A 13,684-nucleotide genomic window follows, 5' to 3' on the forward strand; every position below is an offset into this window, starting at 1 on the left:
AAGGTAACCTCTAAGCAACTAAAGGCCTCCATAACATTAGCTAATTTTAATGTTCATGACATGAGTCTGTGGCGCCCCTGAGGCTTCAGTCGCAACAGAGGTACTGAACCTTCTCCTAAGGTGTAGTGCCCCACCATCCAGGTAGGTTGGGAACTCCTTTCCGCATTCCAACACCTGCACCCCACACACAGGCTAGTTCAGCAGGGACCCATCCATGCTTTATGCTGGAAAGGTCGTAGGGTGCCTTTTGTGGTCCCTGGCTTCGTAACACGAGAGGTGCTGGGGAGGCGGGTGGAGTTAGATATAAAAGAGAGGGAAGGTGTAGGATTTCAGGTCAGTCTGGGGTGAGTCCCAGAGAAGGAGGTCAGTCAGACGAGGGTCTGAGAGAGAGAGCAGGCTGACAGCAGGTCAGCCTGAGAGGAGCTCAAGGTGGATGAAGGCAGTCAGTCAGGAGAGGCTGAGGAATGGTCTTAGTGGAAGGAGCTCCCTAGGGAAGGAAGAGAAGGAGAAAGAGAAGTAGACTGGAGACTACAGATTCCATAAGAGAGAGAGAACAGATCGGAACGAAGGAGAATAGAAGGACGGTGGGAAGCTGGTTGAAGAAAGATAGAGAACCCTTCCAGTCCAGAGAGCGCAAAGGCCGGGGCCCGGTCCCCGAGGTTGATTGGATCTTTATGTCCGGCAACAGACACCGGAGGAGTAGTGAGCCGCTAACACCTTGCTCCCATCATAGACTTGGGACACAACAGCAACTGAATAGTGAGCCGGGACGCAGTGAGGAGTCCCCGAAGCAGGCTACAGCTGTCTGTCATACAAGTAAAGACTAGGAACACCTAGAGAGAGGCATTCCAGGGTAACTAAGTACTGGAGTTCTTCGCACCTAAAGGCGCATTGGAGGAGTCGTTCAGTAAGGTACATGTTGGCGGAGTGCCTCCTGCCTGGAGGTTGGCTGGAGCCCTCACCTGGAGAACACGGTACGGAGGCAGGCAGTTGAGTGAACTGCAAACAGTGAGTAAAGCTTTGGAACCGCATACTTTGGTGTCCTCCAGTTATTCCCACACCACTACCCCTGGGGACCAGCCTCCATACCATTCTACGCCTCTCCTCATCCATTGCACCTACACTGCCCTGGGACTACAGCTCCACCTGTGGGGAGCTACACCATCTTTGCTGCACCACACCATCAGTCCCAGCGGATCTGCATGCAGCGTTGGCTCAACATCTTACTTGCCAAACACCACGGGTGGCGTCACGAACTATTCATATAAAAAGTTTAACATCACCGCCATTGATATTGGGCGCCCAGGGCCACGGACCGGGTCACCGCTGCTGGGACACATTCCCGCCTTGACACCGGCCCGGTACCGAGTACCCCGCTGCCCTGGGTGTGCGAGGGCGACCCAAGTCCACCATCAGGAGGACACTACTTAACAACCATGGTGTGCATGTCAGGACTGCAATGAGAGAGCCATTGCGCTCCAAAGAGAACATTGTTGCCCATCTGCTGTTGAGCCTCTAGATGAGCCAGAAGGCTGTTTTTGTGACAGACTAGACCAAAATAGAGCTTTTTAGCCAGGACAGCTGTCACCATTGATGGAAATATTAATTCTGCATTATACCAGCATGTTCTAAAGGAAAATGTCAGGACTTCAATCCATGACCTGAATCTCAAGAGAACGTGGGTCATGAAGCAAGAAAACAACCAAAGCCATAACAAGTCGTTCTACAAAAGAATGATTACAGAAGAAGAAAGTCAAAGTTTTGGAAAGGACAAGTTACAGTCCTGACTTAAATCCTGTAGAAATATTGTAGAAGAGCCCGAAGCGAGAAGTTCATGGGAGAAAACCCACCAACATCACAGAGGTGAAGCTGCTTTGTAGAGACAAATGAGATAAAATGCCATCAAGATTAATCCACAACTACTAGAAACGATGAGATGCAGTTATTGCTGCAAAAGTGGTCACACCAGATACTGAGAGCAAAGGGTTACATACTTTTCCCACTCACTATATTGAATCATTTTCCTCAATAAAACAATGACAAAGGCTACCATTCTTTGACTATTTTTTATGATTTGTTTATCGTCGTCTTTAGGTGTGAAAATTGGTAGCTTTTGGTAAATTTATGCATATGTACGGAAAATTCTAAAGGGTTCACAAACATTCAAGCACTGTGGTATAAAACAACGTGCTTCACAATACATAATACAACAGGCCTCACAATAAATAAAACAACATGCTGCCCAATATATAACATATCAGGTGTCACAATGTACAGTGGTGTGAAAAAGTGTTTGCCCCTTTCTGAATTCATATTCTTTTGCATGTTTGTCACACTTAAATGTTTCAGATCACAAGTAATCACAAAATGCAGTTTATAAATGAAGGTCTTTATTATTAAAGGAAAAAGAAATCCAAACCTACAGGGACCTGTGTGAAAAAGTGATTGCCTTCCCCCTTAAAACATAAATTGACTGTGGTTTATCACATATTTGGAAAGCTGAGTTTAAAATTCCCTAGCCACACGCAGGCCTAATTACTGCCACACCTGTTCTAAATCAAGAAATTACTTAAATGGGACCTGCCTGACAAATTGAAGTAGACCAAAAAGTCCTCAAAAGCTAGACATCATGCTGCGATCTAAAAAAATTCTTGAGCAAATGAGAAACAAAGTAATCGAGATTTTTCATTCTGGAAAAGGTTATAAAGTAATTTATTAAGCTTTTGGACTCCAGCCAACCACAGTAAGAGCCATTGTCCACAAATGGCAAAAACATGGTAAAGTGGTGAACCTCCCCAACTAAAATTACCCCAAGAGCGTAGCGATGACTCATCCAAGAGTCCATAAAAGACCCCACAACATCAAAAGAACTGCAGACCTCACTTGCCTCAGTTAGGGTGAGTGCAAACAGTGCTGATTTGCAGGTAAAACCGCAGGTAAAGTGACCTGCGGTTTATCTGCGAATTTGCCTGTGGTTTTCCCCTGCGGTTTGACACCTGGACAATGGGACAGGTGTCAAACTGCTGCGGAATCCGCAAAGAATTGACATGCTGCTGATTTAAAACCGCAGCAAATCCGCGTGGAAAAATCCACAGCATCTGAACTGCGGTTTTGAAATCCCATTGCTTTGCATTGTACTGTACAATGCCTGCGGAACCGCTGTGGATCCGCAGGGCCAAATCCGCTGCAGATCCACAGCAGAATCCACAACGTGTGCACATACCCTAAAGGTCAGTGTTCATGACTCCACGTTAAGAAAGAGACTGGGCAAAAATGACCTGCATGGCAGAGTTCCAATATGAAAACTACTGCTGAGCTACAAGAACATAAAGGCTTGTCTCAGTTTTGCAAGAAAACATCTTGATGATCCGCAAGACTTTTGTGAGAATACTCTGTGGACTGACGAGACAAAAGTTTAACTTTTTGGAAGGTGTACATCCCATTACATCTGGCGCAGGACTAACACAGTATTTCAGAACAGTAACATCATACCAATAGTAAAATATGGTGGTGGTAGTGTGATGGTCTGCAGCTGTTTTGCAACTTTGGGACCTGGAAGTAAATGTTAAATAGAAGCATGAATTCTGCTGTCTACCAAAAATTCCTGAAGGAGAATGTCCGGCCATCTGTGCGTGACCTCATGCTGAAGCGCACTTGGGTTAAACAGCAGGACAATGATCCAAAACACCAGTAAGTCCACCTCTGCATAGCTTAAGAAAACCAAAATTAAAGACTATGGAGTGACCTAGTCAAAGTTGTGACCTTAATCCAATTTCAGATGCTCTAGAATGACCTTAAAAAAAAACCTCCATTCTGGATGAAATACAACAATTCTGCAAAGATGATTGGGCAAAAATTCCTCCTGAGCATTGTAAAAGACTCATTGCCTGCTATCGAAAACACTTGATTGCAGGTGTTGCTCCTACAGGTGGTGGCCCAACCAGTTATTAGGTTTAGGGGGCAATCACTCTTTTATACAGGACCCTGTAGGTTTGGATTTCTTGTTTCCTTAATAATAAAGGCCTTCATTTAAAAACTGCATTTTGTGAATACTTGTGTTATCTTTGTCTAATATTTAAAATTGTTTGGTGATCTGAAACATTTACCGTATATACTCGTGTATAAGCTGAGATTTCCAGCACATTTTTTTGTGTTGAAAAAGCCCCCCTCGGCTTATACACAAGTCATTGTCCAGAAAGCCGGCGGGGGAGGGGGAGCAGCAGAGCAGCGGCAGGAGCCGGTGGCTGTGGCACAGTGACAGCTGCAGCTGCCGGCTTCAAGAAGACATCATACTCACCCTCCTCGTGCCATCGCTGCATCTCCATCCCTGCATCTCTGTCCTGGTGCCGGCAGCTCTTCCCCTGTGCTGAGCGGTCACGTGATACCGCTCATTAAGGTAACAAATATGCATGCGTCTCCACTCCCATAGGCGTGGAGCACATATTCATTACTTAACGGTGCAACGTGACTGCTCGGCACAGGAGAGCTGCCAAGCCCAGACAATGAAGATGCAGGGACGGCGCGAGGAGGGTGAGTAGGACGAGGGGGGGTGTGATCCATGCGGGACCAGGGGAGCTGAGCCATGTGGGACCGGGGAGCCATGCATACAACAGGGTGAGCCATACATAGCAGGACAGGAGGGACGGAGCCCCACATAGCAGGACAGGAGGGGGGGAGCCACGCATAGCAGGACAGGGAAAAGGGGACTATGCATACTCGGCTTATACTTGAGTCAATAAGCTTACCCAGTATTCCGTGGCAAAATTAGGTGTCTCGGCTTATACTCGAGTATATACTGTAAGTGTGACAAACATGCAAAAGAATAGGAAATCAAGAAGAGGCAAACACTTTTTCATATCACTGTACATTGTGCAGCCTGCTGTATTATATATTGAGCAGCATTTGTATTATGTGTTGTGCTGCAAGTTGTTTTACACCACTGTGCAATGCAACATGCAGCACAACATATAATACAACACATGGTACAATATATAATACAACATGCAGCATAATATATAATACTACATGCACCACAATATATAATACAACAGGCAGCACAGCATATAATTCAATTAGTGGCACAACATATAATACAACATGCAGCACAAAATACTGTATAATACTAGATGCAGCACAATATATAATACAACAAGTGGCACAACATATAATACAAGACGCAGCATAACATATAATACAACAGGTGGCACAATATATAATACAGCACATGGTACAACATATAATGCAACAGGCGGCACAACATATGATGTAACTGGCGGCACAACATATAATACAACAGAGGTAAGAACATATAATACAACACACAGCACAACATATAATACAACAGGCAACACAACATGCAGTATAATGTACCATGAAGCACAGTAAATATATGTGGCACAATATATAATAAAACAGGCGGCATAGTATATAAAACAACAGATGGCACAACAATTTTATTTGAACTTTTTATTGTGAATGTCAAAATATTCTGTGTCTACAAACTAAAGAGATGAATTTGTCAGCGATGCTAAAATATAATTATGTCACTGGAAGACCCTTCCTAGACTGATATTTATACATCAGGCAAGTAAGTCCGTGCTCTGGAAACATGGGGTCGCAAGATTATCACTAGGAAGCGCACCATGCACACAAAGTATCATTTACAGAAATAATATATCAGGCCTCTGGTACAATCAAATGTGGGACAAATCTTCTCTGTGGTGCAAACTGCTCCTTTCCCTCCATCCTTTCAGCTCTGTGCATTTTCCTTCATCATCTGGTAGAGGTAATCCAACACCTGGAACGATATTAACAGCTATGAGCCGCGCTGCACCAATCACAGATTAGGTACCAAGAGAGGAGCTGGTGTTTTCTTTCCTGGCATCCACCACTAGGGGGAGCTCACCACATTTAAAATTATATAGAGTCCAATCCATGTGCCCAGAGCTCCCCCTAGTGGTAGTGTCCTGCTGCTATAATTTTATTATGTAAGCTATTTATGTACTAAATTTAATCATGGTTTTGGCTTATCCTTCTTTCATACATATTTAGGTGTTTTTTGTATTCTAATGTCATTAATGTCAAATATTTATAGCTAGCTAATACAATAGTAATACATGGTAACAGCGGGGATCTGCCATGGAACTGCATGAAGCAGGCTATGACCAAACTCTATATATATATATATACAGTATACCCTCATTATTGATTGGGGAGGTAATGAGGACTTAAGGATTGTTGGGTCCCAATACTCAGAACCCCCAGCTATCTAACATCTAATAATATATATACCCCAATCTTCCATCAATACATAGACGGCACCTGATTTCTTCATTTTCATTATTTTTGCAGCTTTTTCCTTATGTCTTGATTATTTCTTGCATCATTTTGTAATGCTACCTATAATTGAACCTAAACAAGTCTGTGTAGCACATAGAGGCAGTGCATAATGCAGCAGATTGAACATCCTGCAATAATGTCTATTGTACTTATATGTATTTATCACACATTTATAGGGAATTGATTCTATATGTCATATTGGCGGATGGCTCAGTCCTGAGAAAAGTCCCAGCCTTGTGTCCTGACCAGTCAGCCATGTATTGCTGCACTCTCTCCATTCGCATACATTTTAAGAAAGATTTGTGTAAATTCCTGCACTTAAAGGGGAAGTAAGACAATAAAACAATAGTATGCCCTTGCTCCAGGTGGTGCCTGGTGTTGTATAGTACGATACATGATATCATGGGTACAGACTACAAGGAAACCCTATTTGCAATCTGGTGGGCAGACTTGCCTGTCCCGACTCCAATGCCGGGCCTTGCTTCCTTCTCTTATGGCTGGCTCCCTCTGTACTAGTCTGCACCCCGTTACTAGAGTAAGCACCTCTGTTGTCATCACCCAAGGCCCTTTAATACTGGCTCAGGCTGCTTTGTGCTGCCTGAGTATTCAGGAAGTAGAGCCTCTTGCTGCCACATACTTTTTCCAGGATTTTGTCTCATCTTCCACTTGAATGTGTTCCAGCCAAGCGTCTAATTATCTTTCCAGCTACTCCGATCTACACTCCAGAAAAAAGCTTTTATTTCCAACCTCTGTCCACTTCATCCTGGTGCTATTGCATTCTCAGCTCTGCTGTGTCAAGTAACACGTAAACAAACTCCTCTCAGCTCTACTGTTCTCACCTTTGTCTCTGCTATCAAGGTATCATACAATAAACTACATTTCTGCAAGCAAGTTATAAGTTTGCATGTGAATCTCTGACATTCCTGTGTGTAACTGCACATCTGCAAGCAAGGTTCCAGTTTGCCCATACATCATTACTAGTGATGAGCGAGTATACTCGTTGCTCGGGATTTCACGAGCATGCTCGGGTGTCCTCTGAGTATTTTGGCGTGCTCAGAGATTTAGTTTTCGTCGTCTCAGCTGCATGATTTGCGACTTGTAGACAGTTTGAATACATGTGTGGAATGCCTGTTTGTTAGGGAATTCCCACATATGTATTCAGCCTCTCTACAAGTCGCAAATCATGCAGCCGAGATGATGAAAACTAAATCTCTGAGCACGCTAAAATACTCGGAGCACACCCGAGCATGCTCAGGAAAACCCGAGCAACGAGTATACTCACTCATCACTAGTAATGATGTATGGGCAAACTGGAGCCTTGCTTGCAGATGTGCAGTTACACACAGGGATGTCAGAGATTCACATGCAAACTTATAACTTGCTTGCAGAAATGTAGTTTATTGTATGATACCTTGATAGCAGAGACAAAGGTGAGAACAGTAGAGAGGAGCTGGTAATCTGTAACCTTTGTAGCTGAGAGGAGTTTGTTTACGTGTTACTTGACACAGCAGAGCTGAGAATGCAATAGCACCAGGATGAAGTGGACAGAGGTTGGAAATTAAAGCTTTTTTCTGGAGTGTAGACCGGAGTAGCTGGAAAGAAAATTAGACGCCTGGCTGGAACACATTCAAGTGAGCGAGTATACTCGCTCATCACTAATTTACTATTTCTATCTGTGACCACAATTCTGCAAGCTAAATGTCAGTTTACCTATGTATCTTTACTATTTCTGTGTGTAACTACACCTCTGCAATCAAGATAATCATTGACTACGCATTTCTTCTGTTCCTTTACTATTTGCACCTTTGGCTCACTGGCATCTAGTACTTTCAGCTCACTTGCCCATCTGCTGTGCTGCATACCCTGCTGTACTAGTCCTATCTAATCCACATGCTTTCCATCAAGTCTAGTTCAACTGCACCATCACCTCCAGTTCAACTGCACCATCACCTCCAGTCCGTGCTGCTCACACTAACCAAAGGCTTTGAGAATTATCTCAACGGTTGAGCCTATAAAAATTGCATTACTCTACTTCATCTTCTACAGACCACAGTTGGAGGATCTGAGGGAATGGAGTAACACATCACTACAGAATCAGATTACATACAGGATTTGTTTTGTAGACTGGAACCATGGGGACACATAGTTGTGCATAGGAGATGTATACACAAAACGGTAAAAAAAAATCTATTTCTGATCAAGACTATTGTTGCTTCGTATTTAACTTCTCCTGTTAGAAAAAGTATGTGGACCTCATAATAGTGGTCAGACACCCCCTTCTTGACCTCATCCAAGTTTTAATAAGTTAAAGGGGTTATGGAAAATATTGTCAGCTGACTGCGGGGATTGATTGCTGGTGTCAGTGCCCCAGCTGTAACTGGTATCGCAGTTCAGATTCCTGAGCTGTAGAGAGTCACAGTCCCTATAAAACGCCCTTATAACCAGCTACTGATTTCGGGATGAAAAGAGTCAGAAATTCCCCCCAATCTGATATATCTGATATAGATGGCTTACATTAAAAGGCTTGTCCGGAACTAGAAAGAAATGGCTGCTTATTTTAGAAACAGCGCCACCCCTGACCATGGGTCGCGAATGGGATCGCAGCTCAGTTCCAATCTCTTCAATAGGGCAGAGTTGTAATAACAGACACAACCTACAGTAGGGGGGGCGCTATTTCTGTAAAAAGAAAGAGTAATTATGTTTATCTATTTTTTTTAATTAGAAACAGCAAAGGAATCCGCTCTGAAAAGGCCAGTTTTTTCATCAGTTTCTCACCTCTTTGTAGTTATTGTTGTCCTCGGAGTCCCAGAATTTCCTGTTATATGACTTTGAGTCTCTCATGGACTGGGAATTTCTGATGTCACTGGTCTCCAGCATCTTCAATAAACTGAGAAGAGCATCTTTCCATTGGTGCGATCCTTCCACCGACTTATCTCCATCCATAAAGCCAGCGGCCGCGGTCCGGTCCCCTCCGTCATACATATACGGGTATTCCTCTATACTCTTCTTACCCATTAAATGGCCTGAAAAAAATGGAAAATCGGGAAAGTGACGCCATGATCGGCTGGCTGCAGAATGAGTTAACTAAGAATCTGTTAGTGAGCTCTTTCTCACAGGAGAGTTTAGAACTCTTATCTTCCTTCTTCGGAGCTCTTCTTAGGTGACTTATGAACATGTAAAAATTGAGATGAACTTTGAGAGGAAAGTAGAAAAGGGAGAAAAAAAAGGTTGTAGGCTCTCCAGACATGACGAGCTCACTGATGGATTTTCTGATAACTCATTCAACATTTAGCAAAAAAAGTGTACCACTGAGGCTAGAGCAGGCAGAGGTAGCAACATTTGTGATGAAATCTAATTACAAAAAATATTTTTAGCCTAAAAATACTTGCATTTAAAGGGGTTGTCCAGGATTAGAAAAACATGACTGCTTTCTTTGAAAAATAGCGCCACCTCTGACTGTGGATTGCGTCTGTTATTGCAACTTATCACCAATAAAGGGAATGGAGCTGAGCTGCATTACCACACACAACCCATGGTCAGGGGTTGCGCTGTTTCTAAAAGGAAGCAGCCATGTTTTTTGAATCCTGTATAATGCCTTTAAGTAAGAAAAAAAATTCAAAAAAAGACAAAAGAACATAAAGTAGTAAAGAGGGGTTTAATCCAATGGAGAGAATGTGAAACTTCATCTTGCACATTGTGCATCAGCAACATCTCTGCTTCCTGTTAGTGAATGGGAGCCTGTTGGTCACAGGCTGTGGCTGAGTGCACGTGGTGCGACCACCGCGGTGAGTTTTCTATGCAGTGTGAGTGTGAACTCAACCTAAAGACACAGACTGGTGACATTTTTCTATAATGTGTACCCTAAGAGGACAACAGGGAGGAGGGGTAATATTTACATCTATTCCTTGCAGAGAGATAGACAAATGGATAGATAGATGATAGATAGATAATAGATAGATATTAGATAGATAGACAATAGATAGATGATAGATGATAGATAGATAGATAATAGATAGATAGCTAGATAGATAATTGATAGAAAGTAGATAAATTGATAATAGATAATAGATAGATAGATTATAGATAGAAGGATAGATAATAGATATATACATAGATAATTGATAGATAGTAGATAGATGATAGATATATAGATATTAGATAGATAGACAATAAATAGATAGATTCATGATAGATAATAGATAGAAAGTAGATAAATTGATAATAGATAGATAATAGATTTATAGATAGATGATAGATAATAGGTAGATAATTGATAGATAGATAAATAATTGATATATAGATATTAGATAGATAGACGATAGATAGATAGATAGATAGATGATAGATAATAGAAAGTAGATAAATTGATAATAGATAGATAATAGATTTATAGATAGTTTTATTATCTCTCTATTATCTATTTCTTTCTGGGATCTCATCCTTAGGTAGTCTCTGGCCATTTGCTTACATTGCACCATATTATTTTGTCTTGTATTGTTATGTCCTCTCTCGGGCGGTGAGATATCAGATGAATTGTGTGATTTCTTCTCACCGCTGCTCTACTTTGTGCCCGCACAGATCTATTCTGAACACAGAGCCGCGTTCACACTGTCAGTATCTGGTCAGGATTTCACATCAGTATTTGCAGCTGCGCCCCGCAGTGGTGACCGGTCTCTATTACACTTCTCCTCCTGATGTGGGATTGCAAATAGTGATATAAAATACTGACCAAATACTGAGCGTTTACCTGTCAATAGATGAATGACATCTACTGTAAAGCTATTTAAATTGTATTTATTACTTTTCAGGAATGCAGCGATTATTTAGCAGAAAGTTATCACTGTGTCCACTTTTAGCCATTTCTGTTCCACATTTGTATTTCTATAGATTGTCATTTATCGTCTGTTACGTGTACAGAGTATTACAGAGATATGGCAGCACTGACGTTAACTAAGTGACACAATTTTTCGAGAAAAGACATCTTGAGAATAGAAATGTCATTTTTCTTAATTAATAATGTAATTGAGAATATTATTATTATTATTACATTTATTAAAATGAAATAAATCAATAATTATTTGTATTAAATATGAAAATTCAGGAAAGGTGACTGCTTGCAAAGTTTATGCGCTTTCTCCATTTTCGTGCCATAGAATGAATTATTCCATGATAGTCGCAATTCTTCTGGTTTTTTTGCAATAGATTCTGGGTCGTTAACCCCTTAAACTCTAAAGAATTAGCACAAAACCATACAGAACACTATGGTCTGCGGCGCGCTCATCAGCCCGTTGTTATTATTCCTGCCAGGTGGCGGTTTTATGTTCTTACTGAGAGTCGTAGATTAAAATCTCCTTTAGTGTACGTTCACACAGGGCTTTTCTTGCAGCGTTTATTTTCCACATGAGTGCTAACAAAACCAATAAGCCCTGTACAATTCACACATTTTTTTAATGAGTTTTTAATGCGTTTTCTTACCCATTCCGTTGGAGAAAAAAAAAAGCTGCAAGAATTGACAAGCTGCTGGGTTTTTATTTAAAGTGTGGCTCAAAAACAATTAAAAGAAACACAAAGAAAAAAATGCACCGTGTAAACGAGATTTTCAAGATCTCATCAAAAGTGCGGAAAAGGCGATGCAAAAACACTACTGTTCACGCAGCGCTTCTTTGCAGCATTTCTTTTTAACGTCTTCTTTTTTTATGAGTTTTTGATGCATTTTTATGCATTCAGTGAAACGGGGAAAAAAAAAAAAACAACGAAGGAAGTGACAGAAAAAAAAAAAAGTGCAAGGGAAAAAAATGCGCTACGTGAATGACATTTTAGAAATCTCATTTATTTTGCTGCTACTGTAAAATGCTGCACTTAAAAGACACACAGGAAAAATGCCACGTGTGAACAAGCCCTGATGAGTAAATACGGTAAAGGCAGCATCTGATGATAACATATGATAGCGCCGCCATTTCTATTGTCAGGGAATGGAAAACAAAGTTGCTGCTCCCTGTAGATTTTGGATCTAGAAGTATCATCGGAGTTGTTTCTGTCCTATGTTCTTTGGATGTTGCTACTAGGTAACATTTTTCAAAATTAAGAGTTATTTACGATGAGGAGTGTTACTATGTATCTCTTTATTAAAGGTGACTCTCTCCGGTGATATCCCAGGGCTGGCCGGGCACAAGTCCCAAGTTTGGTATTGCAACCCTATAACACCTACTACCTGTCAGGAAACCTAAATTGTCTTAGCTCACGTATCATGATATGTCACAATAAGCTGTGAACCTTAATCTGATATTCATTGTGTTCCTGTAAATAAATCCTTCCCTAATTGCAAAGAATCTAAGATCAGAGTGCGTTGTGTTCGCCAAAGATTTATTCTCGGCCTCAGATGATTGTCAGAGTTTGTTTCCAAGAAAACAAAGTAGACAAAACGTTTCTCAGTCTACCAGAAAAATGTCCCATAAATTATAAGAATTTTTTTAGTACTTACCTACAGCCCAGTGGCTGCCCCTGGTGTATATTTTAGAGAGAGGAGCTGTGTCCTGGTGCTGCTGGGAAGGAGCTGCCTGGGAATGGACTTTGAAGAGGACCAAAGTGCAAAGTATGAGGGAGAAGAGGGTGCGGTATCTCCAGAAGATCAATGCTCCTTCCATTGCTTTCTATATAATAATAGGAAGGTGTCCAAGGTGTTGAGAATGAGAACTAGAACCTGGCTAGGGTGCAGAAGATGAGAATGGAGCTGTCTAGGGTGCTGAAGCTGAGATTGGAGCTGTCTAAGGTGCTGAAGCTGAATTGAGCTGTCTAGTGTGCTGGAGATGAGACTGGAGCTGTCTAAGGTGCTGAAGCTGAGATTGGAGCTGTTTAAGGTGCTGAAGCTGAGATTGGAGCTGTCTAAGGTGCTGAAGCTGAGTTGAGCTGTCTAGTGTGCTGGAGATGAGATTGGAGCTGTCTAAGGTGCTGAAGCTGAGATAGGAACTGTCTAAGGTGCTGAAGCTGAGATAGGAACTGTCTAGGGTGCTGAAGATTAAAAGGATGCTGTCCAAGGAAATGAAGCAGAGAGCTGTCAAGTCTCCTGTCTCCTCTAGAATCCTGGCTCTTCTTGCATCTCTCTCTTACCGAGCAGCATTTATAAGTGAAGAAGGAAGGTCTGGTGTCAGGATTTATCAGTCTAGCACCTCCCTCACACTAGATACTCACTGACCTCAACCAACAACTGACCCGATCTCTACAACACCGACCATATATGAGTCACATATGCCAATATCACCTAGGCTCCGTGTCACTCCAAACTTATTACTATTTGTTTCCGATCATAAATCCTTTCCTTTTTTTTTCCTATTCTGTTTCCTTTACG

At 41.8% G+C, this 13,684-nt stretch overlaps 1 protein-coding gene across 1 annotated transcript; it reads right to left on the reverse strand.

The window, feature by feature from the left end:
* Positions 1–2,052: 2,052 nt before the first annotated feature.
* Positions 2,053–13,463, reverse strand: GRP (gastrin releasing peptide). The gene is made up of 3 exons (XM_073584795.1): positions 12,821–13,463; positions 9,115–9,362; positions 2,053–5,797 (listed from the first exon to the last, which is right to left on the reverse strand). The coding sequence occupies exons 1-3, from the start codon at positions 12,981–12,983 to the stop codon at positions 5,750–5,752; spliced, it is 459 nt and encodes a 152-aa protein (XP_073440896.1). The 5' UTR covers positions 12,984–13,463; the 3' UTR covers positions 2,053–5,749.
* Positions 13,464–13,684: the final 221 nt, after the last annotated feature.

Source organism: Dendrobates tinctorius, unplaced genomic scaffold (genome assembly GCF_039654945.1).
Source record: "Dendrobates tinctorius isolate UK_male_01 unplaced genomic scaffold, ASM3965494v1 ptg000085l, whole genome shotgun sequence".
Taxonomy (NCBI): domain Eukaryota; kingdom Metazoa; phylum Chordata; class Amphibia; order Anura; family Dendrobatidae; genus Dendrobates; species Dendrobates tinctorius.